The sequence below is a fragment of the Anopheles moucheti genome, chromosome 3 (genome assembly GCF_943734755.1).
Source record: "Anopheles moucheti chromosome 3, idAnoMoucSN_F20_07, whole genome shotgun sequence".
Classification (NCBI taxonomy): domain Eukaryota; kingdom Metazoa; phylum Arthropoda; class Insecta; order Diptera; family Culicidae; genus Anopheles; species Anopheles moucheti.
Genome location: NC_069141.1, coordinates 18,683,228 through 18,710,958, shown reverse-complemented (window position 1 = coordinate 18,710,958; position 27,731 = coordinate 18,683,228). Strand labels below are relative to the sequence as shown.

The following is a 27,731-nucleotide window of genomic DNA, read 5'->3' as shown; positions in this document are numbered from 1 at the left end:
GCTTTAGTTCAATAACCTAAAGATTGAGACGCCACGAGAGAGCGAACGAAAAGGATGAGAGTGTGTGTCTGCGTGTGAGTGGCGCGAGCGAAATAGAGAGTGGGGTAGTTTTGTCTTTTTTTTTAAGGGAGAGAATGAGAACCCTGTGTGAGTACCCAAAACAGAGCGAAAACGGGGAAAACCGTGTGCGGTTCGTTCACACCCTTTGCATGCGTGAGGGATGATGCATTCCTCTCATGCCGAGATCGCGTCTCGATCGCCTGTAACACACACGCGCGCTAACAAGTGTTAGTTTCTGTTGGGTGTTTTTGGGCGTTATAATTGACACTTGGCCACAAATCGATTAATTCCCTCGCAGGAGGAATTGGACGGTTCTCGATTATTTTTAAAATGTTTCCTGCCCCTTCCGCAGCGCCTCCGCCGACGCACCTGTTCGGCACTCCACGCAAACCAGCACAACGCAACCGTCCCCTTGCGTGCAAGCGGAACTCACCAGTGTACCGCTACGCCAAGAAACCCATCGAACTCACGCCACCCCGCAGGAACCCCACACGTCCCTTGCCGAACCGTTTGCCAAACCCACCCCAAAACAGACCGACAAAGTCAGCGCACCTTGAGGTTAATGATCCTTCTGGTGTCGTCGGAATCGCGCAGATGGTTTTATTTTTATTGTTACCGTTCTTGTTCGTCCCGTTCGTTCTCTGTGCCGGGCGACGTAGTTTTGCTTGCGTAGTTGTTGGTTGCGCCCTCTTCGAACGCTTCTTCGCCACCGCGTTGCCTGTGGCGATGCCACACAGCCCCACCGTTGGCGAATGTGACGTAATTTTCGGTGTCTTCGCTACGCTGCATTTACTTTTGCTTGATTTTTCCGCTTTGCTTTCTCGATCTGTTTTTATTTGCTGCCACCGGCGGGGCTATCGCTTCTTCTAGGGGTTGGGGTGTTTACCCCCTCCCTCGACCGGAGGGCGTCCTTCAGGTGGTGCATTCTTTCCGTTGTTTGTACTTCCTTTTTTGTGCGATTCATTTCGCACAAACACCCTGCCTAGCATAAACGCACCTCAAAACGATAGTTGCTGGGCTGGGATGAATCAAAACTGCAATGGTCTAAAACGGTACAGTGGAGCAACTGTTTGGATAATAAAAGACCGAAAAAAGACGGCAAAAGGTCATGTGGAAATGTGCATTTCAGGCTTGTATTTTTTAAATCCCGTTGTTTACACACTCGCAGCGATGTGGGAATGCGAAAATGGACAGAGCCATTCCATATGGTGCAGGTTAATAAACTTTACCGAACAAACAGTTGCATCGATTGTGAAACGCAAACATCTCTCTCTCTACATTTGTTATGCACATTGTTAATTGTTGCTATAGAAATGTTCTTATTGTCGAAACAGTGCAAAAACCAAAAATTTATGCTCACCGATCCAGTTGGCGCAACTGAAAAGCTCATTCTGTTTCGATGCATCTCCAGACAAAACGTACATTGCTGGTGCTTTGCATAATTTCACACTACCGATGCGCATCGTTTCACTACCACCATCACCACCACCACCACCACGAATACACGAAACGTTCTTAGCCCGTTGCATTGTGAGTTCCGATTCGCTTCGGGGTGGTTTTACAGCAAAACCAAATCGACAACCCTGCAGCAGAGAAGGTGAACGAACTATGCTGATTCACACTAGAGCACAAACTCCCGTTGCTGATAAGGGTGACGCATTGGTGCTGCGACACCATGCAATGGTGCATCATGATGCAATTTACCATTCTTATGGCCGGTCCGTAAGGGGTGGACTGGTTCATTGACACTTGTGGGGAGGGGGGTATTGTTTCAAGTATTTGCAAAAAATTGCTTGAAGAAATTGAACATCTTACAACAGCTTTGGCTAGAACTTTTTAGAATGCTTACTGAGATGCCCAAGGTCAAGGTCACTCCATGGACGCTTATTTGTGTTTATCTCTGCAGAAGGGACGCCATATGCATGATACATTCTCCATTCTTTTGCGCATGCTACGGCACGGTGTTCTGCTGCTACAGCCTGTAAATGAAGTGAAGTGCAAAATGTCGTATCCAACATACAAATACCAATACCACAGTATCGTTGCGAGCAAATTTCAATAATCAATTTTGCAAAAAAGACCACTGTTCACGTACAGTAAACTTACACGCTGTTCGATCATGTGCGATCGACAGTTCATCGCGTACGTGATGCGAGTGGTGTTGTGCAAAAATGAGCATAAAACAGCCACACACAGCGATGCCCGCCAAAGGAAAACGAAAACTTTAAGCGTGACCGTCGACGATGCCGATCGACATGACGACAGCGGCAGCGTCGCGTCTTGGGGTTAATAGTCTTAGGGTGAGCGAGAAAGCAGCGGCATACAAGAAAAAAAGAAACACAAAACCGCAACAACAACAACAACCACTACGAGCACTAGTTGCAGCGTCTGTGCTTTTTAAAACGTTTCGGCTACTGTGGACGTGCCGATTGTCTGTGTCGGAAAGGTTCTAAAGCGGAACGATTTCGTTTTGCACACTTTTCTGCTATTGGTTTTAAATGTTCACGTCCGTTAGGGGGGGGGGGGGGGGGGGGGGGGGGGTGTAGGTAGGCTACATTTTGGGGGATACAGTGTTTTTTTTTCTGCAAGCAATTCGGGAGTCAAATTTAGCAGGTGCACTTTGCACCCCAGAAAGCAGCGTCATCATCACAGTTTGCCTGGGACGGTAGCGCAAGGTAGCGCGAGTTGCAGCACCAGTAAATATTCGTTGTTCGCTCCGGAATGTAAGGGATACGCCGGCCGGTTGTGTTTTATGGAGTGTGTTTTGGGGTAGATTAACGAGCGAATGGAAATCACCGGGCGTGGAGCGTTTGTTGGAGCGCTATGGGCAGATTTTTTAAAAACGTTTTCCCTCAGTCACGTACCGCGGGACAGAGAGCGAGCTAATCATACTATTCTCTCAGACGATCTGAGGCACGATGAGCTCATGATGGGGTAATAACTGAAATAGCTGGTCGTAGTTAAATAGCTACTTTACAGTTGTGCACGATGGCAAGAGAAGTCAATTCAATTTATCCATCGACGCAGTCGTGTAAGAAGGTAAAAGAATGTAATAAACATAACGACAGCTATCAGATTGCTTTAAATAGTTCTTTGTTGTCTAAAGCAAAATAACAAGTAACCGTGGGAACTACTTTTTGTGTAATTAAATGAAAAATTATTTACGTTTTTCGTCCTTTCAAAAGTGTTGCTACGCAGAAACGGATCTTCCGAAAGGCAGACTTAGCGGTCGGATTTAAAGATCCACTTTTTAATCTTAATGTCCAAATCAAGCTCAAAATGGCGAACTACATCTGGGTTATGCATTGACGTGTATCCTATGTAGATTTTGGTCTGAAACTTACTATTCTTGACTAAAGGACCGAGTAAGTCATGCTTATCTTATGACTTCCTAAATTATGAGTGATGATTTCGTTACTGAACAATGCAAGCAGATGTTTGAATGTTTCCAGAACTTAAAATTTATGAGAGTATTTTTTTCAATTTTAAATTTGTAACTCAACTATACAGAAATGCCAATATCACGTCTAAAACATAAAACCATTGCTTGATTCTCCTTAAATTGAAGTTAAAAATGTATTCGTATATGTAGGATATGGAACAAATATTGGAAAAGTTTCAAAAATGCCACAGATTGCTCTAACTTGACTACTTATGTTCGAAACCCCTGTATACGGCATTTAAACTAGAGAAATATTTAATACACCAGATCCCTAGCATTGAGCCTCGATGCCATATAGAAAAATGATCCAGTACATGGGAAAAAATCCACTTGCATCTCGCTAAATTACAGTTCAACTTGTAAGAATTCAAGATACTGTTATAACTTATCATCTAAACTCGAAAATTTACAACACAGACATTTAAACGATAGAAATATCTTATACAGCAGAAATAAAAAGTTTCATCGGATGAGATGTATTAATCTCATCAAACTTTAACAAACAAAAATTTAATTAATCCCCTCTTGGCATCAACCCCCATGAAACTCTCACTGTCTAAGAACTCCCGGGAGAATAAACCGTATTGCGCCAAACCGCCCAGTGCGATGTACCTTGCTTATCACACATTAGCGCCATCATTATGACGTTCACTTGTGTGGATTCATGAGCACGGAGCCAATTGATGCTGCACACTAGTCAGCAGTAAGCTGGCCGTCTGATCCCATCATCCGTTGATATTGTTGTTGTTGTTGTTTGCTTTACATTAAATTCAGCTTAGCTGGTGATTCTATTTATATGCAACTATCAGTCGCACTTCTGCCACAGCCCCACCACCCTTGCTGCGGGCGTGGAATCATTAGGAATCAAACGGCAGACATCAACAGAGGCAACAGCAACAGACCCATCCTTGGCGGCCCGTGCATCAGAATGCATGGTGTCGTGTAATTGCACTTTCGCTTTCGCACCAGATAACGGGGCGGAATGCGTAACGTTTTACGTGTGCTGTAGCGGGTGAATCAACTGAGTGCGATGTTTTGCTTCTTGATGGAGTTATTACTCGTTGGGGGCCATTTTGCATGACGTTTTAATTGCATTTGAATGTGTAATATTATTTTACGTACTTGGGATTTCACTTAGATCAAATTAAAATACAGTTCTCATAAATCACTGAGCACGACGTTCATTTCAAACCAGAATTACCTAATATTATGCCTTTATGGTGAAGATTATATGAGAACTCAGTATCCGTACTGTACTATAGCAATCGTTGCAATATGCAAGAACTTCCAATATGCTCTAATAAAGTTGATTTATATCTACTTCTCAAACACAAAATCCAATCTCGCACGGTGATAAATTCATTCTCATCGTTTCTTATCGAGGTTTTGTATGGCAAACGATACCAACGAATAACGGACCTTCCCCTGGGTACATTATTTATCATAAAGTTACAGCGACAAAGCCATTAGAATGATTGAATCCTTCATACCAAACCGATAAAACCGTTCGCCCGAAGTAGAAATTGCATGCAGACCAATAGACGTCTCTTTAACTCACCGTTACCGCTCTGTTATTCTCTTCGTTTGCAACTTTATATCATTACACCCGCTTGGAACACCCCGCCAACCCGGATATTGTGACGATGGATTGTGTATCCACCGTGACCACAAAACTCCGTTTGATCGAAACTTTACCAGCGTGGCGAATGGCGACACGGGTGGGGTTGCGGTTCGTCATAGGGTGGGGCGAGAGCCGGGGTGGGTCAAAAGGGTAGATCAGAACGAACGGCGCACACTCGCTTCCCACCGTTCGCGTCTCGTCCGCATGCACACACATTCGCCCGGCCCGTTTCGCATGTTTTGTGCAAACGCAACGTTTGCCCCCGTCCTGATGCCGATTCTGCTGCCGTAATCTCATTTTAAATAGATTTCCGTTTCTTGACCTATCCCACTGTGGTTCGTGGTGTGCGTGTGGTAATGGTGAGGCGTTGCTGTTTTTTTTTTTTTTTTGCTTCTTCTCTTCTCTCCCGCTTTGCCGCTGCTACTGCCGCGATGCAGTTGGCACAGTCTCTGCAGAAGCACGGCGTGCGACCGGCCATTGCCTCGCCATTTTCACGCACGCAGTGCAAAGGACGCGCGTGCACCGTGGATTGGGTTGGCGGGTAATTTTGCGAGGATAGAACACGGTGCGATGTACGAGTACGAGCGTCAATACGTGTATATGTGTGTTTATTCGCTGCCATGCACTTACATCCCGCATCTTGAACCGTGCTGCTTTCTTGTGAAAACTGCTTCTATTTTATCATCGCCATATGCCTGTTTTTTTTCTCGCTTCGCTATGTATTCAAGATTCCTTTGCTTTAAATTCTGAACGGTCCGTTAATGATGTCGTTCTGCTTTGAAGATTATGTGCCGGTAGCGTCATCAAATTAGTGCTAATTTTCCCCAAGCAGGCTGTGAAAGTGTTTCTTCATTTTTTTTTCACCATATGAGTTTCACTTATTTTTTTTTATGAATCGTATATTTTATATATCTCTAGATTTTAAAAAGCACAAATAATTGCTTGCAGAAATCAGTTTATTGCATTAATTCATTTTTTGGTTATTGATTTCCTACTCAATTACACAATTTGTTATGTTGCAATGACCAATTGAGAAAGAATAATTAACTGACTGTTAATAAGTCAACAAAATTACAATCGTTAAAGTTTTGAAACATTTTTTAAATAAATTCATTTATTTAAAAATTTAAATTTTATATTCATTGAAAAAGATAAATCAATTGAAAATTTCTTAAAGAATTTAAACAAAACATGTGAAGTTGCTTATACGACTCAGTATTCCGGAACTAATAATTTATAACACATAATATCGGAGGTGTAATTCCAAGTATTGCTTTCCAGCCCTGCTAAATTTGTCATTCCCATATCGATACAGGCTACATTCGTTTGTTTTTTCTTCATGAAAAGCAACAAACTCTTATCAGTTTCGCTTGCAACTGCACCGAAATTACGAAAAAAAAAACGGCCACCCCTTAAACCTTCCTGTTCGCACCCTTCGCACAATGAATTTCTTTCCCAACACATGTGCAAATTCCGATGCAGGTACGGGCGCGTGTGTGGGTTTTGCATCTATCTTTGTATTTTGATTGTAGCGGGAGGTCGTAATAATAACAACAACAAAAAATGGTAGCAAATGGCCAAGGCAAACATACGAAGATATCGGGGCACTATACCTGGGGTTGGGATGCGCATTTTTAGGTCAGTCCGTCTGTGCTGATTAAGGTCGACGGTTCCGGAGTCTTTTGCACGGTACGGGCGTGAAAGTTAGCTGGTACACGATTTCGCACCGTGACACACACCGGGCAAAAGTGTCTTCCGGGGTATTTCTGGGGGACGCTTATCAATTGTTTATAGGAGGATTTATGCTGTGGCTTCGGTGATTTCGAAATGGTTTTAATGTGATCTCGATTGTGTGTTGTGATCTCCCAAGTGGTACTGATACTGAGTGGGTGGTGAAATTAGTGAGGCAAATGTACCATAAGGCCGATCGTTTCTCTTCTTTTAATAATTTATCAAAACAATAGTACAGCTCTTCCCAGTGACAGTGTGATAAACATTTAAGGGCAAAGTGTTGAGGAGTGCAAACAAAGGACCATAAATCTTGTGCGTGTTTATCGGTTTTCTCAACTACAGTACGAAGTGATTGATTTGTTTTCCTGCTTGGAAACCGCCTAAAGACTGTTAGTCGGTCGCGAGAACGAACAAATCTTTGTAACCAGAAACTCTTCTTCAATCAGAATTCAGCGGCAGGGAGTTAACAAACCCGCTGCAAGGATGACTGTCGAATGCATTGAGGATTTGTATCCAACCTAAACCCTTCCCGCTGGTTTCGGCCAGCCAAGGGTACGTGAACAGTGCGTGAAGTAGAGTGCTTGTGACGAACGCAAAGATTCTGTTACGGTGCGTAAGGCAAAACATTAAACAAAGCAAAGCATAAGGGCCAAGCCCTTGCCCGGGCCTTCGGGATCGGTACTAAACCGCTCCGTACTACAACATTCGACTACCTCAGCAACGACTTACAAACTTCGCTCACTCGGAAAGGGTAGGACAAACTCCCACAAACCACTCGCTCCCAGAGCACCGTTCGCCAGCGCTTAGGACAAAAGGTTTCGGCAAATGGATGACGGAGAATTTTTGGACCTGTTCAGTCAATCCTGGAATGGCAAGTACCATGCGGCGGCCAATCGTGCGGGTGCCGGCGACGAACCGCCGACCGGTGGTGGATACACAAATACGGCGGCGGTGGCGGCCGCCGCGACGGCTGCAGCGACGGCTGCCGCCATGGCAGTCGCACCCAAGCTTACCTCGCGGCTCATGCAGCCGCAGCAGGGTTCTACGGCCGGTGCAGCAGCGCAGGGCCTGTACGCGGGCACCAAGCACTTTCTGGCTCACCTACCCCCGAACCACAAACCCGCCACCACCACCACCACCGCCACCAGCAACAGCACGACGAATCCCGGCAACAGCGCCGTGGGAAACCGTCATGCGGCGCCACCGTACAACGTGTCGGCAGGTGCCCCAACGACTGATTTACGTGATACAAACCTAGGGCCTTTAAGAAATACCAGTAGCAGTAGTACCAGCAGCAACGCAACCAACACCAGCAGCAGCAGTACGGCGAGCAGCAACGGTGGCAGCCACCACACGAACACCACCAACGGTGCGCAGCATCTGATGGGTGGTGCCGGCGCTGGCAGCAACTTTTCCCGCGAAACCCGCGAGTTTCCAAAGCTAAGCCATCGGCTGTTGCAGCCACTAAATGCACACGACCAGCCACCGCCGGGCGGTGGTTCCGGCACGTCCGGCCCTTCAATGGTACGGGGCGGCCAGGAAGAGCAGGACTACAATGCGTTCTGTTCCACCCTGTCGGCCGTTGCTTCGATGGCGGCTGCATCGCTCGCAATGGAGGAGGAAGATCTGGCAGACAGTACAACACCACCACCGCCACCGTTTTCGTCGAGTGCTCTGCTTGCCGCTGGACTCACCGGGAACGGTACCGGTGGTACCAGTGACGGTGGCGTGGAAAGTGATCTCGGCCCAAACGGGGAACTGTTGGGTTTGAATGGTCACCAGCATGAGAAAAAGACTCCCAACTCAATTAGAGGTAAGTTTTTCCACCCGTGATCCTAATGTCCGGAAAACAAAAATGGCGTTTTGTTGGGAGTGTATCGAGTGCAACTCCAGTTCTGATGATATTAGAAGCTAAGAATGTTTTAATGTTTTACGCGAGCGAATACTCAACATCAAAGATTTTATCTGGCGGTGTATTCTATCTGTAAAAGCCATTCAAATACTATGGACATATCCTTTCCAACACACGAATCTCTCGTAAGAAGAATCGAACTTCCGCTTATCGATCGGAACCTCAATTTGCAAATTAAACTCTTCCCGCTCGCTACCATTTGGCATCTCAAACTCAACCCATTCCACCACTAGCAGTGCATCATCATCTCGGTTCCATTTCCTACCCCGTACTTCCATCCCCCTCACACCAAACAAGATGGCCACATCAAGTGGTTCCGATGGCGTCATTGGCATGATCTTTTCACCCCACATTCGGTACATGACCTATGCAACGTTGTTTTCCGTTGATATTGTCTCGTACCGTACGGACAGAAACGGCAACACACGACACACAGCCCGAACCGATGGGAGGGAGGAAAGAATTGCATTTGCTGCGTAGTAGGACAACGAAAGGTCAATGGCACCGAATGTTGTTTGTGTTGGTTTCGCCATCCTATCTATGCCGGATTTTGTGGTGCGGGTGCGGGTCATTGATTTGTTTTATCTTTTCCCAACCTGGTGCTGTGGTGCCATAAATATAGATGCGTGAAGAAAAAAAAAACCCCTAACGACGAGCGGGTTTGAATTTCAAGCACTTGAAACTGCTTGTTCTGTGGGTGTGTGTGTCTGTTCATCCATCTGATTCAGCATAAATATACCCATTTTTTTCGATGGCAGTGCGGGTGCGTAGTGGGTGTGAAAATGGAATAGCAATCGCTAATAATTTCAATATCGCAATCGACGTAAGGGTTTTTTTTTTATTTCTCCCCAGCAGTGTTGAGAGATTTGTAGAAAATGTATTATAATAAATATAAATTCCAGCAAAACCATACTTTCCAATAATCCTCACTAAACATCCGGAGTAGCTCAATCAACTCGGCATTATTATAGGCAGTAAATTAAAATTAAACACCCACAAAGTATTGATTTGCTCACTCCCTGCTTTTGCTATCTTCGTACTGTAAACTTTACTGCATGCGAAAAAAAACAGCCGAAGCCCCCAGCGGAATCGTGGCTGCGCAAATGACGCACCGTGTTTTGCATATACGCCCGTCAAAGTGTGTCATAAATGCACTTGAGTTCGTTGACTTTGGCCAACCAGCGTGCGCAATTTCTCTTCCGCGTTTCGTTATTCAATCGCAAAGGTACGCACCAAACCTAAAGCTCAATCAAAAGCAATTTAAGTCCAGTGGGAAAGGTGTGGCAGTGGGATTCCGTTAGCTGATTAAGCTTATTTCGATTGGAATTTAAAACAAGAGCATGACATGATAGCTTAATTTGATTCGAAAGCTACAACAAAAAATATTAAATGTTTATAAAGACACACAAAGTTTGTTTTCACATATTTGTGTATAATATTCTCCAAGGCCACTGTGCGGACAGTTTGTGAAATATAAGAAATATTCCCTGTATATTTGCACTGGAAACTGGAAACACTCCGTCCTAATTGAGCTGCCATTTAGGTGATGGCGGCACCATTACCATAAGTGGTCACATCATGCTGCAGCGATGGTGCGCGTGCAAGGTGAATTGGGTGATTGTACGGTATATTGCCTGGATGTTCCGAACGCGCGACTGTAGGCAACAACACGGTGACAAAAAATATGGCTAGCGTGGCCAGGGACAGGGTAAAATTTGTAAATTTAAAAACAACAGCGAACAGGGAAGTAGGCAAAGAAAGATGATTGCATTCACTGCAGCGGCACGTCGCATCAACATTAATTTGCATGAAATGCACATCGGTGGTGGTGGAAAGTATGGCTTTGGTCGGGACGTGGACGTAACTCTTGTGTTTCTGGTTACTGAAATGTCCTCCAGGAATCTGACCGGCGGAACGGTACAATATGGGTTAGCATTGATGAAAATATTGCCCGTTTGAAGGTGCAGGACCAAAAGGAACTATCACGGATTAGATTTATGGAATAGAAATGTAAGCGTTGGGAAGTATAAAACGCCAACCTGGTGGAATCCTATCGAGACATTTAACACGTTGCGACCGGGACCGATTGGCGTGTGCGCCCCACTAGAATGCTTTGGCACGATTATTGCTATTATGGGAATGCATTAGTCGCCCATCTGCAAACCTCCCGCGGTTGGTCATACGAGGAAGTGCTGGAAATGCTAATGGGGCACACGATGCAGTGCAGGCCACTCAACCGGGAAGTGTTCGTACTGACCCTCCAGAGGCTAAGAGAGCCGTTGGTGTTATGGTTTCCTCGATTTAGGTGACCAGTCCGCTATTTGGAGCATTGTTTTAGTGTATGTTTTAGCACTTGTCTTGGATATTAATTATTAGGGCTGTTTGTGAGCAACATTTTTTCACTCTAAGCGATGTTCAGATTCAATGGCCAAGAGAGATGATTCAATTTCTGCAATTCATGTTATGAGTTTTATTCATTATTCATGACAATATTCCTCGTGTTGCTCGTAATTTAATCATCGTGTCTCCTTGAGGATATTGGCTTGAAAGACCTCTAATATAATTCGTGTATTATGAGAGACAATCTCACTGATTCAAGCTTTATTGCTTGTGATTCGGGGCGGCCCGGTGGGCCATTGGTAGCGTCGTTGGTCTTCACACGACAGGACTGGTCCAAAATCCCTTCCGGATTAATCCACCGTACTATCCAGCTACGGGTAAATAAAGTCACGGAAAGCCAGAAATGGCAGGTCTAAACCTCTGGAAGTGGTTGTGCCGAAATAAAAAGTTTTGTTTGTTATTACAACAACTTGTGTTGTTATATATTTGAAGATATTCGAACGTATCTGCAATGTATATTTTGCTAATGATAGGAAATAAATAAAAAAAAACCCAACATCCTACGAACGAAATTGACTTTCTCTCTGCTCTCTACATTACCAAGAAATGTTGTTTTCTGAGCGTTTTTTTTATCACTTAGAAACAATTTCTGCCCTACCGAGAACAGCATCTGATGTTGGATGTGGCTGATTACCGGCAACCCAGCAACTTGCCAGCCGCCAGCTGGTTGTGGCCGAGGTTATTGACTTTGGCAGTTTGGCAAATATTTACTTTGATTCTCTTATGCATGGAAAGATGGACGGCGTGTCGACGGGGCACGCGTCAGCTCGAACGGACATACTGTCAGTCAGCCATTCAGCACACGGGGCAGGGCATGCGGGAGTCAAGGCGGCTAAAAGCAACGTCCCAAATGATGGACACAACGAGCGTACACCAATGCGCGTATGAGGATTCTTGGGTGTGATGTCTTTTTTTTTCTCTCGTTTCCCATAAAGAGTTTCCTTTTTTGTACGCCGTGATTGATGTAGTTGATGGAGGATGAATAATTTTGTGGTATGAGAGAGATTGTGGGATCAAACAGATACTGCGGATACAAAGGGGGAATATTCTGGGAGAGTATTTTTTTTTCACACAATTTTTAATTTGGGCATGTTTTAAGGGATCGCGAATGGATGATATCAATCATTAACTACTAACGCTCTTTTTTCATATAGCGAGAGAAATTTCAGCATCTCTTCGATTATTTAATTATTTCATGTCTCAGCAAAATAGTAACGATTTGGGAATTCTCTCCACTTCCAGCTCAAATCGAGATCATACCGTGCAAGGTGTGCGGCGACAAGTCGTCCGGGGTGCATTACGGTGTGATCACCTGCGAGGGCTGCAAGGGCTTCTTCCGAAGGTCACAGAGCTCCGTCGTCAACTATCAGTGCCCGCGAAATAAGCAGTGCGTGGTCGATCGGGTTAACCGAAATCGATGCCAGTACTGTCGACTGCAAAAGTGCCTAAAGCTGGGAATGAGTCGTGACGGTAAGTGTTTGTTTGAGTTGATTATATTACCATGGACATCCAATGGAAGTTAAATTTATTTCTAATATGAGTTACTTTTTGTAATTCAATTATAAATGTACCGGCCAAACTTTTATTGATGCCAAGCTCTGAAATTATAGTATCGGTTCTTAAAGAGTTAATGCGTACAACTATGAACATAAAATATGGAGGTAAACTATACCTTAAACATCCTGATTGATTTGCTTCGTGCAAGCCAAGTCATGGAAAGTGTGGTGACTAAGCGAACCGGCCCAACACAAAGGACATTTAGAACTTCGGCACGAAGGAAGGCTGACTTCCTGGGCCGAACGAGTAAAGGTCCGTTTCGTGCCGGAAGAGGAAAAACATAATAAGGGTAATGGCACCGTCCGGAAAGGGTGTCCAAAGACGGAAGCCACGCTCTAAGCGCAAGAAACCGAAATAATCGATAACGTGAGAAGAACTAGAAACCCGTTTGTCGTGATAGCGAACAAGAGCTAGCCCGGGAAGCCGGATTGGACTGTAGTTGTGGCTATCGGGAATAGACTTTTGTACTTGTGTGCAGCCACTAGCCATAAATATGCTAAGAGAACAATGAACGAACCCATCAGTTGAACCGGCTTTAATGTAAATGTAACTTTTCGCTTACAAGTACTGCATTGCAACAAAACGTGTTGGGCTCTGTTTTCCTCTACGTTAAACGCTTCGACGCACTTCTTTGTTCAGCGGTACAATTAATATGGAAAACATAGCTGGACGCAAGTGCATTTGGCTTATCAAATATTTGTTTCCCGTTCCCAAAAGCCGAACCCGAAACTCACGCACCAGGGCACGCTGGGGCAAAAGAACGAAACCGTAGAACCGTAGATGTGGAAGCCGAATCGGACTCGTAATAGCGCGTGTGTCCGATTCCGTCCCCGCCCCCGGAATAGGTAGGCCTGATAGAACAAACAACCATTATGCTCGTCAGTTTTGAAGTTAACGAATGTAAATATTTAACAATCTAGCTCCACACTCAAATGTGGCAAATGTGTTGCGGCGAAGCTTTTGTTGGTCGCGGAGTGCGCGTAGAAAGAAACCGTACCGAAGAAACGTGCCGGCGGTTGCTAGACCATTCGGGCCACATGCTGCTAGCTTGTGAAAGCCCACGGTATAATTACATTTTACCAGATGCTCCAACGCTCTCTTGGTAACATTATTAGGAAGAAGGTGACGGGTAATGTACGTTCGTAGTCTGGAGTGAGTTGTTTTTAAAAGATGTTAACAATAATGTAATAGCAATCATTATTCTAGAAATTTGCTCACGTCAGTCACTTATTTCGCTCGTGCCTCACAGCGTGCCACTCACCGGCACAATAGTTGCCGATAGTTGGCTGAGCGACCATAGTTTGGTGAGTGACTCTCTAGCATGGAGTAGCATAATGGGAAGTAGCACGCACGCTCGCACGTGTCGCCAGCATAGAGCGCATAGTGCCGCGCCAGAGTTTATTCACCTTATCCGGTTGCTCACATACACCTAAGCATGCACACATGCATACTGCCACTAAGAATTGAGTGTGTGCGTGTGCGTTTGTGTGTGTGTCTACACGTGGCTACGGGTCGGTGATGATGAAAACGGGTGGCCAGTGGTACGGGTTCTCGCGGGACGGACAGTTCTTGGTGGTAAAAAAAAGGGCGCGTAACATCGCTAGCATAGCGATAGTGCTCGCGGGAGGCCCAACACCGTTTATGCTTCCAGCTTCATTCTGCGCGGGTGGAACTATGGAGGTCCGCGAAGGGCCAGTTTTATTTTTGGGGCTGAAGAATAAGCCGGGAACGGTGCGTCACGCCGAGCGATACCTTGCGTGAGGCGTAATATTAAAGAGGCAAAAAAACAAGCGAGGGCTACGCACCGGAACGCATTCGCGTAATTCGGGGAATTCGGTTACGATGGGCCCCGATCCCTTCGGACACACATTGAGCTGACAAAATATTAGATTTTTACTCTATTCTTGGGGGGTGGGGGATTTTTATGAGGTGTGTGTGTGTGTGTGGTGAAAAATTTGCATAAAGCGTTACAGCAATGGCGTAGATGAAACATTGTGATCGCTATTGTTCCATTCTGGCATTACTTCATCGGCACTACTGGAACGGTCTGATTGAAACTTGAAAAGAAGCAAACAAAAAAAGTTTTACAATGGACTCATGCAACATGATGTTTAAGGCAGATAAGAAATTTGGTTTGGAATAATTAGAGACTTGAGTGTTTTAGCCATAATGTAGATATTCCAAAACTTCACTTCCGTTTCCGTTTGAAAGTACCCAGAGAGTTTTCATCTTTAATGATTGGCTTTTGGAAGTTTTTGTTAGTTTTAACATTAAAATTGTTTAAGAAACCCTGAATGTGGCATTTAGTAAACGTTTTTGATCAATAGTAAACATTCTGGCGAGCAAGGTTCCCAAATAAAACGAGCAGTAATTAAAACTAACGCGGATTTTTTAATGTAGACACTATTTAACAGCGCCATCTATGAGCGAGTAGCAAGAGCAAAACATGTTTAGAATTTTGGCCATATCGGAATGTCGTTAATTCTTTGTGAAAATAGTTGACAATTAATGTTAAGAATATTATTATTAAGGTATATAAATGGAAGAAAATATTCATATGTTGCTAAACTATTGAAATGAAGAGAAATCTTCACCATTCCCCTATCGATCAAAGAACAAACAAAGTCAACACAGGCAAAAACAAATCTAAAATATTAACAAGAACTCATAAGGGAAAGTGTCACATCATTAACCAACCGTGAAAAAAACTCCCAACGGCAAGCAAACGATTAGCCGAATGATTTACGGTCAATTCATCCGGAAGCAATGCTCGGGTAGCATCCAGTTTCATCCAGTTTTTTTAGACGAGGGATAACACCGCCGCGCCATCTTGCTGCCAGCATTCCTTTTAATAGCTTCCTGCTTCACAAATACCGGAATAAAGAAACCTCCCCAAACAGCTACTTTGTAGAGCGTACCGTTAACGAGGTAGAATGAAAACGTTGTGGCTTCCTGCCTGCAAACGAGTCGCAGGTCGTGGCGCATCCAGAGCGAAAGAACGCAACGCGAATCTGTCGTCCGTTCGGTTGCATTCCCATTGCCAAAGGGGCCGCATGGCACGGGGACCGTAATGAAGACGCACTTAATTACGACAACCATGGTACCGTGGTGATGTCATTTAGATCAAAGGATGCACTAACTGCCATCCTGGGAAGTGGCATTCAACTCGCGCTTGCAATGAGTGTTGTTTGCGAAGTGGATGCTTGTGGATTTTTTTTTTTGCTCTCTTGTTTTTGCGAATGTTGTGTTTTAATGTTGTCACTAATTAATTCACCGGTACAATAACAACAAGTGTTTCGGTAAAGGAAAAACCGAGAAGTGTTTGAGTGTTTTGTACGTAGTGCGGAAGCAATGTGCCGGCTATGCATGATGGAAGTACATGAAAGTAAACAACCACTACCGATGCACAAGGCGTCAATCAGTAGTGTAATGGTACCGGCGAGATACGAATTGTAATTTGGCTGATTTATCATTTTGCACCATTTGCAGCACTCCAGAACGGAAGGCACAGTAAATGGTGAAAAGTGAGAGACGCCGCCATACCAACGTTCGCACAAACAATCGGCAAACATCCGTTCCGTTTGATGAATCTTTACAATTAAAACCATGAAAATTGCATTTATTTGCATAACATAGCAATAAATTAATTCGCTTCTCTTGCATTCGCCTCCCCCCCGGGGGTCTCTCCCGGTGGGATGGTTGCTTCGATGCATACTGGATGCATTACGCCCCATTATGGCAGGATGTTCCCGGCTGGTTCTTGCACCGTTTTACACACCCGAGATGAGGGCTGGATTCTGTAAAGTTTTACAACCTTCCACCGTCCACCTACTGCCCCGTTTTCCCTCCCTTCACTCGTCCGTACAATGAAGGATGTTAGTGCTTCTTCCGCTAACCCGATCCCCGAATCGGTTGCATTTGCGCTTTTAATTTGCAAATCATTTCTCCCGCTCTGCCTTTCAATACCACCGCCCGCAAGGTGAGTGACCTCGTGGCGTAAAGATGGTGGAGTTTGTGGGTGGAGGGCCGAGAGGGAGGAAAACCCATCCGAAGCAAGGGTATCGTCACTCGTCGTCTCTAAACGATGGCGTAATGTTTGTGAATGTTAACTGATGCCCTTACTGCTTCAGCTGCTGCTGCTGCTGCCAGCAGGGTATCGAGTGTAGCTGCAAAAGGCAAATCTATCCCTCCTTTTAACAACTTCCAACCACAACGGACGCGTGGGAGGAACCAAACAGCTCTCTCACCGCCGTAATGAAGTGGTTTGCAACACCAGCTATGAAATTTCGCACCGTGGGTTGACGGGTCTTTTACCAACTGCGCGCCGGCTGTGGCTGTGTTGGGTGGGTCGGAAATGTCACACTTTCGCATTTTGCATTGCAAATGCCGCACCGCCGGCCTAATGCCGTATGACAAATCGTGGCACGTACGCATCAGCTGTAATCGCAGGTGTCGTTGCTTACCTGCCTCCACGATCGGGTTGACCTCATGCGTGAGTGAAATCGGTAGAAATTGAATAGCGCAGGGAGGGAGATAAAAAATTATCATAACGGTGCGTCATATTGGATATTAAATTTTTACCAAATATTCCTGTAAACTTTACCTTTTCTAAAATGAAATAGTGTTCTCCGAATATTTATCTACTGTCTATAAGCTTGGCCGAATGTATTTTCACTCTTAAGTGTGCATGATCACTCTTTCGCGAGATCATCTACAGCTGCCTCACTTCATCTACATATTGTTTGACATATCGTTCTTGTCGTTTGCAATTGCTTCCCTCGTCATCATTGTTCGCTTGTATCTCGCCTCTTCGGACTCATCACGTTACATGACGTCAGCGCAAGGTGTACATCAGCAAGATGGCCACACGCACTACGCAGCGGTGTCTACATGAGTTCCATCTCGTTCACTCCAATATGGGATGATGGGTGGGTGGGGAGGGTGTATTTATAGAAGTTCCAAACTGTATAATGCAAACGATTCGATTCGGGTGGGTGCCCCCTGTGCGACCACCCTGGAGAAAAAGCCCGTCTGCGGGGAGGTCCTCGGCGATTCGATATGATTGATGGTCCGCCGGAGAAGAAACACACCCCTTGTGATTTATTTCCCCATGATGGAAAACATGCACTAGCGAGCCACTTATGCCGGTTACGGTGAAGGAGTGTCGTTCGATAAATTGCTTTTGTAATAGGAGTGTTTTACCTAATTAAATTAACTCTATTCAAATAAATAAAGGGAAGTAATAATCAGTTCCATATCATACTAAATTTATTGCTAATTACACCTTCAATTTTGTCCTCAAATACCTACTGTGTTCAATCATTGTTCTTATCAACACTTACAACAATCACACACGTATTTATCTAACCCACAAACGGCATTTCATCGTCAAAGCTGATAAATATCGCTACCAGCTACGAGGAACACAAACACGAAGACTACTCGTACGCATTCACACAGTGGCGTTTGATGCCCTCATGCCGTCTATTTGCAAGCCGTACCAATTTCGCAATCGAGTTCTGCAGGCAATGTGGCGGACGTTCGCCTGTTTCTCGCCATTCCTGACCTAAGTCAACGTTTATTGAAGTGCGCATCAGCCAGCAGAAGCAATGGCCCCGCATTATCTTGCTTGCTTCTTCTGTCTGCCTGTCTGTTATTTGTTTCGTTTCATTAAGCTCACTGTGATGGTTGTTGCTATTACTACAAACCTGTTTAGAAGCATGTATTTGTCTTGAATTTTAGAGTTTTATGTTTCAAATCTTGAGTAAAATGTTGATATTAGTATTTTATGGATTTTCCAGAACAATTATATTTAATAATCCTTAAAATCTATAAAATTATCACAGTGGAGTGCTTGTAGAACTAAAATTAAATGTGGATAAACCAAATACCAATACAAAAATCTTGTTAAATAAGAGTTTTAAATAAATAGAATTCATTGTTCCTAAGTAATTCTACGTTTGGTTTTCCCTGCACAAAATTACATACAATCAATGTTCAAATTTTACCCGCCAAGCATCACGTCACACTCGTTATCGTTTGATTGAACCGGCAAACGACAACGAATGTGTAGCAGCAAGCCAATATTGCCCATGATCATTACCGGCTTGTGGTGGTGATGCCGGTCGGTGGTACAACATTTTATCACCTAAACAAACACCAACTCCAGCAGCTATCATTCGCGATTTCGCACGGCCAGACTACAACCAAGACGAATTCTCCCTGCCCCCGCCAAAGGCAGAGTGACTCGCGCACTTGCGTTTCGGTACGTAATTGCACACCCTGCAACAAGATTATTGTTTATTTTTCGTACATTTTTGCCTCCCTCTCCTGGTGCCCGGCTTGTCTACCCGGTACCCCCCTATCTTGTCGCGTCATTTGACCTAAATTCGGCCCAATTCTTGCAATACCTCTGGACGCCGATGACGGGTTCGAACGTATGTGGGATGGAGGTGGATGGGGTTCCTATCTATCCGCTGCTCCGTCTAGACATTGTGATGAAGTTCCGCGTTGAGGTAGGTTTGGAAATTGGACTCCCTGTCTCCAAAGCCACCCTCCCGAACCCCGAAATTGATGCATTGAAGAAGAATCGCTTCCTCGCAAAACATTTCTGATAACAGAGCACCACCGGTTGGTACATCTCCCTGCCGGTCGAAACAAAAACTGCATAAACATAAGCGCGCCGTGTGTAAAATAGGTCACCGCGGCGCAGTGGAAGTTATTTGTTTTACGCCCGGCTGTTTCCCACGGCGCGCAATGTTGTTCCTCCTAATGGAAAGCGAAAGTTTACCCGCGTTGATGCGTCTGTGGCCGCCTTTTGCGAAGGGCACAGACATCGTTGCGTTGATGGAATGATAGCATTCGCGGATAGCCGACCTGACCGACCGGGCCTATTATCTGGAGCAAAAGTGGTAAAGCAAAGCAAAATAATCGATCGTAATTAGGAACGAATTGATCGTGAACACAGGGGTGTGTAAGAAACCGGTCCGGGAGCCCGGCTGCACTGTGTTACGGTTTTTTTTTTTGATGTCATATGAATCCCATCAGAAGTCCTTCCAGAAGATTGCTCGAGGAATACACAAAAAAAAAACCCCCAAAACAAACTCATTATCATAATTATCATTTTTTGTTTTAATCACGATCTTGCTTTCACGGTGGTCGATGGAGGCGCCAAGTGATTTTCGTGCATTTTTCTTATACCATTTTTGGTCTCATCAAAAGTATCGTCTTATTGCTGTTTTCTAATTGTAAACATTCGCTCCATAAAGTAAACCGTCGTCTGTCATGGTATCGTTGAAGTACGCCATCGTTTCGCGAAGACCACTTTCTGTGGCTACCGTTAGTCTAGCGACTCTAGAATAAACATTCCATCCACTGGCTCGTCTTATTCTATCACTTGGCAGACAAGAAGAGTCATAAGGCACAACGCTAAATAACGATGAGATCGCATCACTTCCACCATCTTTATCCATCCAGTTGTGGGTGTGTGTGTGTGTATGCGGGATGCACGAGATGTCAATTTCTAAAGCATTCCATCTGCTAAATCCCAATGCAATGAGAACGACAAAAAGGGGTCGATGTACGATGCTCCAGGCCTCAGGCCCATGTCTTCCCATTTGTCGTTGGGGGCTCATCATGAACGATGTCAATGTACAGCACCGTCACAGGCCAGCGTTAGTGCAACGATTATGCAACGCGTGCGCATAAAACCGTAACATTACCCTGCCCTTTAATTCCAGCTATCCGCCATCCGTCTAATGCACTTTTTACATGCAACGAACGGCGCACGACCCTCAGCAGCGCCAGTATAGGAGACAACGAAAGGAAGGAAAAAACACAAAACACACACCAACACATCGAACGACAAAAGCTACAGCGCAAAATTAAAACAGTCCATCAACGGAACGTCAAGCTTGGTAGGCGCACACGAACACACACGGTTCGGCGTTTTGCCGGCGTGGCACAATGAAGCGCTGGGATGCACTTCTAATGAATGGGAGTGTATGTTTATCGAACATACCTGACCTATCCCAAAATGGTTGCCCGCATGTTCTATGCGCGTACATACACCCATATCGTCGGGCGTGTACTCACATGCACACGCGACCAGGCAGGGTGACTTTCCGCCACGGAACTCCATACCGAGCCACAGCCTCCGCATATCCGGATGCGATTTCCTACCACATTCCACGCCATATTGCGCTCATCCGTTGCTCATCTCTCTGTTATCTTTCGTTGTTGGGCGTCTGGCTAGCGTACAAAAGCAATAGTGAGAAGCGCGACCAAGAAGTCGGAATGGAGAAGTGGTTGAAAAATATTCATTCCTCGCCCAGAGCGCTTGTAGAAAAACGGAAATGGATAGAATAGACGCATTCTGGCGGGTACATCGATCCTGCTTCTCTATGGAATGTGCTCTTGGAGACACGTTTAGCGAGCGTTTTGTTGCTCGCCAGTATGTAATCCTGCTTTTTTTTTTTTTTTTGCTTGCTATCCCTATCCGGAACTCATGGGCTCTTGTGTGAGTTACGCGTTCGATACTGCCAGACGAATATCTCACGGTGGTTTTTTTTTTTTGTTCGTGGTATTCTCCAGGGTGGGGAAAGCGTCGACCATGGTTGCATATCCATGCCTCGCTGGGATGCTTTTTTAATCGATAATCTCCTGGACCTGGGCCAACATTTGTTGCCAACATATGAGCCCGGAACCGGGATGTCTGCCAACCCGTCTGGAGATAGGATGTGTCCGTGTTGGGAACGAATGTCCACTGGTCGATAATGGTCCATTCGTTGGCGAATACCAGCATCTGGACGATGCGGTGTAGAACAAACATCAGGGCAAGCATTTTTGTGCCAGCTGTCTAGCCGATCGTTATCACAGATTCAGTTCAATTAACAAACGGATTGGATTGGTTGCGTTTGTATCCCATTTACTAGCGAGCTCCAATAGTTGATAAGCAAACACATTGGATGTCCAATACTCCCGCCTGTAGCTGTAGCTGGCCAAAGATACCAGAGACATTGAATGTTTAATTTACTCGTTTCAGCTGTCAAATTTGGACGCATGTCAAAGAAGCAACGGGAGAAGGTCGAGGACGAGGTACGGTTTCATCGGGCTCAGATGCGCGCACAAAACGATGCAGCCCCGGACAGTTCCGTGTTCGACACGCAGACACCTTCCAGCAGCGATCAGTTGCATCACGGTTACAATGGGTAAGCTATCAAAGCTCAATGTGACAGAGTCCTCAATAATCGCCCACTAACTGGCCCACTGTTTTATCCCAACTCCTCTACGCAGCTACACATATTCGAACGAGGTGGGCTACAGCAGCCCGTACGGATACTCAACCTCGGTGACGCCACAGCAGACGATGGGCTACGACATCTCGGCCGACTACGTGGATAGTACAACAACTTATGAACCAAGAAGTACGATGATAGACTCAGATTTCATAAGTGGACACAGTGAGTATCATATCATCGCAATCCCCCAAACCACCACTCATAAGTCGAAAGAAAGAAGAACCCACGGCCTCCTAAGGTTCCAATCCCTGCTACGACATTCGTACATAAAATCCCTTGTGAGCGGAATGCATTGTGGTGGTTATGGTTTAATGAAGTATTCTTCACTAATTATCACCGTCCTTCCATACGAGACCTAACCATTACTCACATAACAGGCATGTCGACTAACTTGTAGAGCACTATATCAGCATTACTATCTTCCCTTCAGTGTGCGTTGTTTCCTTCCCATACCCACACACATACAAACTCACTCTCACATGCGAACTAAACCCCTCTGTGACAGGCGATGTAAATAACCCATAATCGTACTTCCCCGTCTTCTTCTGCTACTAACACCTCGCCTTCTAGACAAGGATGGTTCGCCGGATCAGAACCGGGCGATCACGCTGAACGATATCCGTTTGGCGCGTGTACAGCAAACGACCGCCACGACTACCACCAACGTTGGAACCGATGTGATCGCCGGCTCGGACGGGGGCGGTGTTAACGACGGTGGTGGAGGTCCCCGTGGTCTTGCACCCCAGCAGCAAACTGGTCAAGTAACCACAGCGCAGCACACGATCCCGCAACAACCACAGCAGCAGCAGCAACAGCAGCAGTCGTCTGCTGTGACGGCGCTGGCCAACCATCAAACCACCGGCAACAACGGCAACAGCAATGGCACTACCAATAATAGTACAATTATAACCATCAAGCAGGAGCAACTAACCAATGTCGATAGCATTGTCGGTAGCTTTGTCGATTCGACCACCTTCTTGCCATCGCCGCCCACCAGCCAGCAGCAGCAGCAGCAGCATCCACACCACCATCAGCACCAGATGGGTAACGCCACGATGGTTACGACCAACGGCATCGGTGGTATGGGAACGGTGGCGGCAACGGCGGCAGTGGTCGCAGTGGCAGCCACAACAGTCCCAACGTCCGTCTCCGGATCAGGTGCGCGGTTTGTGGCCCGAACATGCTTTCCTTCCGAAACCGCTAAAAGCCCATCCCATTCATCATCATCAATCCTTCGGCTGGCGGCTGATGCTTGTACCCACTGTAGATGCTATCCACCACGCGTTACTAACCGTTACCGAATTGTATTTCTTTTCTTTTTCTCTCTCTCTCTCTTTTTCTCTCTCTCCTTTCCCTTCACTACCGCATCTAACAAAACTATCTGGATGTGATATTTAAACAACCTCGCACACACACACACTTTCCACAAAACACGTATTCGTAACGCTAACTCGTAACGCTCCCGTAAATCATCTGGAAAATAATGCTCTCGTCCCCCACCGTTACTACTAATGCGACACAATGTTTGTTATGCACGCCCACGCTCCTAAACCGCCCTCTAGATGTCACTGGTAGTAACCTAAGACGGAATGACTGCTGCCAGAATCCGATCCCGGCCGGTGGCCCCGGTTCGGATGGTATTCCGCACTCACAGGCTCACCATCACCATCACCAGAACACACCGGTATCGTTTGGCGAGGATGATAGTTCCTGCGATTCGCATACTCGATGGGGTAATGGGACACTAACCGCTCTTAGTATGTACAGTAATAAGCCCAGTAGCTCACTAACCCACCCACTTAGTTAGCATTAATACGAACACGTCCGCTAGAGAACCGCTCTATTTCCAAATATCATTGCAAAATGCTCAGAGTTCAGAAGTTGTTGTCCATTGTTGGATACCCGTTGCTTCAGAACGCCCTACTATATGATACCTCTTTTCTACTTGCAGCCGAAGGTGATATCAACGATGTGCTGATAAAGACCCTTGCTGAAGCGCACGCCAACACCAACCACAAGCTAGAGATAGTGCACGACATGTTCAGAAAACCACAGGTACGAACTCAGCATCCACATCGTCCAATTCTCAGCAACTCAATAACCTCCCGTGCTGTGTTCTTGACTATTCCATTTTTAGGATGTTTCCCGCTTACTCTACTACAAGAACATGACCCAAGAGGAGCTATGGTTGGACTGTGCGGAGAAGCTAACGGCCATGATACAGCAGATCATTGAGTTCGCCAAGCTGATACCGGGCTTTATGCGATTGAGTCAAGACGATCAGGTAAGTAGATCGTATCTTTTTGCAGTACGCGCTACCGCGGTGTAGTGCTGAATTTTGCAGAAGTTAATGATCGCTAGATAAACAAACAAACATATCACTAACCATCCGGATCCACGTTAGATTTCAATCAGTAGTGAAGGTAGTAGCAGTGCGATGTATACCTGTTACAACTAATTGCTCTAACCAAAACATGGAACAGCAAGGTGCGTTCTACAAACTTCATGCTAATTGCTTGTGATCATTCCATTGCGACAGATCTTACTTCTCAAAACGGGCTCGTTCGAGCTGGCGATCGTGCGCATGTCTCGACTGATGGATCTCTCAACCAACTCCGTGCTGTACGGTGACATTATGCTACCGCAGGAAGCCTTCTACACGTCCGATTCGTTCGAGATGAAGTTGGTGGCGTGTATATTCGAGACGGCGAAAAGTATTACGGAGTTGAAGCTGACAGAAACGGAGCTGGCGCTCTATCAAAGTCTGGTGCTACTGTGGCCTGGTAAGAATGTCCAATTATTTTGCGACCCTGTTCCATGCCCTCCTGCATTCAGGTAGTTCCCTCCAAACTATACGCTTGATTTGGTTGTTTCATTGTAGAACGAAATGGTGTGCGAGGTAACACGGAAATACAGCGACTGTTCAACATGAGTATGTCCGCTATCCGGCAGGAGATAGAAGCGAACCATGCACCGCTCAAAGGTGACGTGACGGTGCTCGATACGTTGCTCAACAAAATCCCCACTTTCCGGTAAGTTGCGCATCTTTCGTTCCACCGTTCCAAAGCACATATTCTAATGAATTTCTTCGCTCCGTTATTTGGCACACAGTGAGCTCTCCATCATGCATATGGAAGCGTTACAGAAGTTCAAACAGGACCACCCGCAATACGTTTTCCCGGCGCTGTACAAGGAACTTTTCTCGATCGACTCGCAGCAAGACCTAATGACATAACAGGATGATCATGGCTACCAGCAGCCGTCCCAGCACCACCACCTTCACCAACACCATCAACAGCAGCAGTCGCCCCAGCAGGCACATTATCAGCAGCAGCAGCAGCAGACAACAATCGGCACGATATCTCACGATTCCACCCAGCAGCAGTATCAACATTCCTCTTCGGCCTCGTCCGGTTCGTCGTCGTCGTTGTCATCGTGCGGACGGAGAGAGGACTCGATCGTTGCTAGCGAGCTGGACGAAGCAATAGGACCACCGTCGGTAACGGATAGCAATACAAACAATGGCAACAATACGTTTATCATCATCATCCAGAACGATGGTGGCGTCGGTGAGGCCCACCTAACGGCGGCGACCGGCGTCAACCCTTAAGTTGTTAACTGCTCAAATACATACATAACCATGTACGGTGGGTCGCGGAGGCTTAGGGCGCAGTAGGGCGATCGTGAAGAAAAAACATCCCGAGGTGGCGCAAATACAAACCATACATTGGAGAAGAAAAAGCATGAAAACAAACAAAAAAATCACACACACGACCACACACAACCACACATACATACGCGGAACGGCGCGGAAGGAGTGGAGCGCAACGTCAGTTTGAGACGGGGGAAAAAAAACTAGTATGCACCTTTAGCAATTGTTGATGTAAATGAATTTACAAGATTTGTTATATTATTTTAATAACTCGTAAGTCGATAACACTGACGATAGCATAGGAAATCGAGGAAGCATGGCTAGAGGGAATCGAATACCGTATAGGTAGCGAAATGGACGGCAAAGGCGACGGGAAAGGAAATGTATTTTAAATTATTTTCCTTTCTTTTTTTATATATATATTCATATATTCGTGCCTCGATCATGGATCATATACTGATCGTTGTTTTCTATTGTCTATTTTTAAACAAGATTTATTTCTTTTTACGTTTTAACAAACAAACACACACAAAAACAATGGATTAGACTGTTCGTTCCACGCGTGTTTGTGTAGTTTAGCGAAAGGGAGTAGAACTCACCCCCAAAATCGGGAATCCGTCGATACCGATTAGGGGGTGAACGATACAAGGAAACACACAGAATCACCCTCTCTCTCACACACACACACACACAAACAAACAAACACACACACAAGAGAGAAGACACATTAAAAAGTGCAATGATCAGTCGATCTAGGAGCGAGACGGAGCAAAGCATAGGATAGAGTATCGATCGTTCGAGTGTTTAGCATCCGAGCAGATTCCAACCGGACACCAAGTTTTATCTTGGAGCATTGTACACGATTGTTCTAGCAGTTTCGGAATAGATTAAGACGCATCGCGCTGCAGTGCGGTTTACTGTTTATTGCTTTCGTTCTAGGGATTTTTTCTCTTATTTCTTCGCAAGCGGCTAACGTACAAAAAAAAAAAGGAGTATGCATTGTATTGTTTTGTTTGTTTCGTTTTTCGTTTTTCGTTTGGACAACTTATTTTGTATCGAATGGACGGGGATGAACGGCGATGTGCCCGAGATGTGCGCGGTTATGGTAGGAAAAATTGGGACCGAAGCGTTAACCGAGAGCGTGGTTTTGGTCTTTTTGCAACTGAATAGTCTGATTTCTTTAGTTAATACCTTCCGATGGAAAGAGAGAAGCTTTGATACCGAAGTCGAAGATACATGAAAATGCGATCAAGCTGTTACACAAACCGACAGAACAGAATCTCTCCCCTTTCTCTCTTTCGCTTAGGGTCGCTTAATTTGTACGTGTGTGTGTGCTTTTTTTTGTTGTTTTATTTCTTATTTAGTGTAAGTGACTTAGGTATATCCTTTATCTTACATTTACTGGAAATGGTTTAGACGAAACTATTATGGAACAGAAGAGCGTGCAGGTGGCAAAATTATAGCTTCAGTCTTCAGAAAATTCAACTACTCGATATCCACAAACTCCCAACTTCACCTTTTCATACTCTGAGTGGCACTTTGCTCGACACTATTCTGGAAATAATGGTTATTCTTTTCGCTCAGTATTAGATCACGAACGAAAAGGAAGTGGCACATGGAAATTCCAATCCCAAAACGACCCAATGAACCGAAATAGACTTGTTACTAACTCGATTACGCTAAATACCTCTCATTCGTCTCGCACAACCAAGCTTTTCTTTCTTACGCTTTTGAACTATAGCGAAATAATCGACCCTTTTTGGCATCCGAAAAGATTCGATTCGATTCACAGCTTGCTGGGCGCTTTTCTAGCTCTTTGTAAGAGGAAACTGTTGTTGAGTTTGAAAATCATTGCAATTCACAGATGAAATGGAATTCGCACAATGCAACCACCGTAGCTTTATCGCTTCCATTTTCCCAGTGGAAGCCTGTTAGGCATATTAGTAGGTGTCGTGGCTTAATCCTTCTGTTGCGCCTTCTTTACTCTGCACCGAACTGTGGTACCCCTTTGCCGGCTTGTTCATCATTGTTCTGTTGTTTGATTGCTTTGTTATTCC

The 27,731-nt window shown here is 45.3% G+C and overlaps 1 protein-coding gene across 1 annotated transcript in view; it reads left to right on the top strand.

Annotated features, from left to right (window-relative positions):
- LOC128305750 (probable nuclear hormone receptor HR3) overlaps positions 1 to 25,474 on the top strand; it is a 64,159-nt gene extending 38,685 nt beyond the window's left edge. The window contains exons 2-9 of the mRNA XM_053043344.1: positions 12,409 to 12,636; positions 21,767 to 21,932; positions 22,018 to 22,184; positions 23,974 to 24,077; positions 24,160 to 24,306; positions 24,562 to 24,805; positions 24,904 to 25,054; positions 25,134 to 25,474. Coding sequence (XP_052899304.1) covers positions 12,409 to 12,636; positions 21,767 to 21,932; positions 22,018 to 22,184; positions 23,974 to 24,077; positions 24,160 to 24,306; positions 24,562 to 24,805; positions 24,904 to 25,054; positions 25,134 to 25,257 — 1,331 coding nt within the window. The 3' untranslated portion in view covers positions 25,258 to 25,474. The remainder of the gene's footprint in view (positions 1 to 12,408; positions 12,637 to 21,766; positions 21,933 to 22,017; positions 22,185 to 23,973; positions 24,078 to 24,159; positions 24,307 to 24,561; positions 24,806 to 24,903; positions 25,055 to 25,133) is intronic.
- The last annotated feature ends 2,257 nt before the right edge of the window (positions 25,475 to 27,731 follow it).